Here is a 2,431-nt window from a genome sequence, read left to right on the forward strand (position 1 = left end):
GTTTGTTATTTTCACATATGGGTATTCTCCATTTGCCCACACTTGTGGCAGTACTTTGGAACTACCTTTGCATTACAATAACTATCAAGAGTTTGAAGTAGAATGGGATGCAATCCTCAATAACATTCAAGAAGAATGGACATGGTCTATGGATTCATTGTAAGACTCTATTAACTGTTACTCTTATTAGTAACTTACATTATTATCATTACTTTCAGTTAAGTCACTTAAATCATTATTTTAATCATAATTATTCAAAGAGGAAATTTTATTAAAGTTATAATGAGTCTAGAAAAGATAGAGTTTGTATGTAAATGTCTATCCCATATTCGTCAGAGTGTCCTAGTGGGGAAACTGCATTTTCAAGTAATTGAAGATTCGAGGATGATATACAATGGGATACAGCTGGTATGCTAACAGTATTAGATTCTTCACTTGGCACTGGACCATCGTTATCTATTCCATAACTATCATTGTCAACATTCTCAAAGAAATCCAAAGCAGTGAGACCAGAATGTCGAAGCAGTAGTATTCCAGCAGTAAATAACTGAGAAGGAGATTTTTGATGTGTTGTTCTCATTGGATGATGATTCCAACCTTCTTTGAACAGTTCAAGAGATTTATTTATCCTTGGAATGTACACATAGTGTAAAGCAAACATATGCTGTTCATTTGTAATATCAAGCAGGTCATATTGTTCCATAAAATAAAAAAGTCTATAGTACAAACTTGTGACACACTTATGCATGTCTCTCCATAGACGTTCTATCCTCTGATTATGTACGGAGGATCCAACAATCGCACTCTGTCTACCAGCACCCCGATGCTCCAACATATGTTCCACCACCAAAATGTTCTCCATGCCTTGGTCTGTCCTCACCCTAGAAGGTAAGTGATACTTGTTAACAGCCTCAAGAAAGCTCTGATAAACAGTAATAGACTTGATGTTAGATGCACATCTGAGAAAAACAATCAACCTGCTGAAGCCATCAATGCCTCCATGTGTTACTAGTCTCCATCTGATAAGCTTATGATGTGAATCTGAAATAAAATATATTTAACTAAAATGTATATTATCACCTAATTAATTTTATGCCATATTAATAAAATGTAATTTCATTCCCTTCCAATGCTAATATTATCACAAGCTTACCAATATGCCAGAGTGAATTAGGTCCAGGAACACTGTACATACGTCGGCGAATTAATCCACCTGGCCATCTAATAGAAGCTCTCAAGGGATCACTTTCTTGTAACGCATCTCTGACACGAGCTCTAGTGACTTTGAACCCTCTTGCGCGAAGGAGGCCAACAGCCATAGACACACCAACATTAGGGTCACTTTCCTTAAACTCAATTATTAATGAACGAAGCTCTTGATTAGATATGTCAGGATTTAAATCTAACATTCCAAATTCAGCTCTCCTCCTAATAAGACAGAAATTATTATTATTATTATTATTATTATTATTATTATTATTATTATTATTATTATTATTATTATGTGTAACTGTGGTATCATTCCAAATTATTACAAAAAATGGTGGCACTTCAAAACAGTTCATGAAACTTTGACCTTGCGAAATCCTGCAAATTTATCATTTGTGAAAATTTTCATGTATAGGGTACATCAAGCTTTTTACACATGCTAGCACATAATGTAATTAAAGTTCATCATTGATGGCATAAATAATAACAATACTGGATAATAATTATGTGTATATACCTGTATAATGTCATTCTTGATATACACAACAAGGCAGCTATCTCAGTCCACTGAAATGAAAGTGAAACTAGGTACTCCACTTGTTCTCTAGACACATCAAACTTTGGACGTCCACGTCTACCAGTGTGTGCAATGGAAGCTTGATACGATACCGTAGCATTGTTTCTGGCAGAGCTACATTCTAGTACTGTAATATAATTATTCCACTTATCCAAAGATTCTCGTAAATAAGAGAGCAATTGGTCTACCAGCATTCTATATTCATTAGCAACAGCAAGTTCTTCATTAGAAAGAGCCGATACATCAGACGTCTGAAACAACATTACTAAATTAGAACAGCTGTGAATTGATAGCTCGATCCTTTCCACTACATACTCCGCCAAGTTAAGGTTACAGATACCTAGATTTCTCTCAGCTGTTGTTAATAGTTGATACAGCTCTGTAAAGAACGACACCCAAGCTTCCACTGCTGCCATATGCCATTAAACTATAGTCACACCCAGCCCTCTGTGAGTGGGTGTTAATTATGCAAACTTATTTACATACAAACTCTATCTTTTCTAGACTCATTATAACTTTAATAAAATTTCCTCTTTGAATAATTATGATTAAAATAATGATTTAAGTGACTTAACTGAAAGTAATGATAATAATGTAAGTTACTAATAAGAGTAACAGTTAATAGAGTCTTACAATGAATCCATA

General features: G+C 34.4%; 1 protein-coding gene across 1 annotated transcript; it reads right to left on the reverse strand.

Annotated features, from left to right (window-relative positions):
• Positions 1 to 257: 257 nt before the first annotated feature.
• Positions 258 to 2,202, reverse strand: LOC109591231 (uncharacterized). The gene is made up of 3 exons (XM_020007004.1): positions 1,727 to 2,202; positions 1,154 to 1,428; positions 258 to 1,041 (listed from the first exon to the last, which is right to left on the reverse strand). The coding sequence occupies exons 1-3, from the start codon at positions 2,200 to 2,202 to the stop codon at positions 278 to 280; spliced, it is 1,515 nt and encodes a 504-aa protein (XP_019862563.1). The 3' UTR covers positions 258 to 277.
• Positions 2,203 to 2,431: the final 229 nt, after the last annotated feature.

Source organism: Amphimedon queenslandica, unplaced genomic scaffold, assembly GCF_000090795.2.
Source record: "Amphimedon queenslandica unplaced genomic scaffold, v1.1 AMPQUscaffold_8650_Cont19407, whole genome shotgun sequence".
NCBI lineage: Eukaryota > Metazoa > Porifera > Demospongiae > Haplosclerida > Niphatidae > Amphimedon > Amphimedon queenslandica.

What these genes read in the sequence shown, in the direction of transcription:
- LOC109591231 (XM_020007004.1), bottom strand. Translation starts at nt 2,202, where the DNA reads ATGGCAGCAGTGGAAGCTTGGGTGTCGTTCTTTACAGAGCTGTATCAA. An exon ending in TCAAGAATGACATTATACAG is followed by an intron (nt 1,429 to 1,726) that starts GTATATACACAT and finishes CTGTCTTATTAG; the next exon opens with GAGGAGAGCTGAATTTGGAA. An exon ending in TAATTCACTCTGGCATATTG is followed by an intron (nt 1,042 to 1,153) that starts GTAAGCTTGTGA and finishes ATTTTATTTCAG; the next exon opens with ATTCACATCATAAGCTTATC.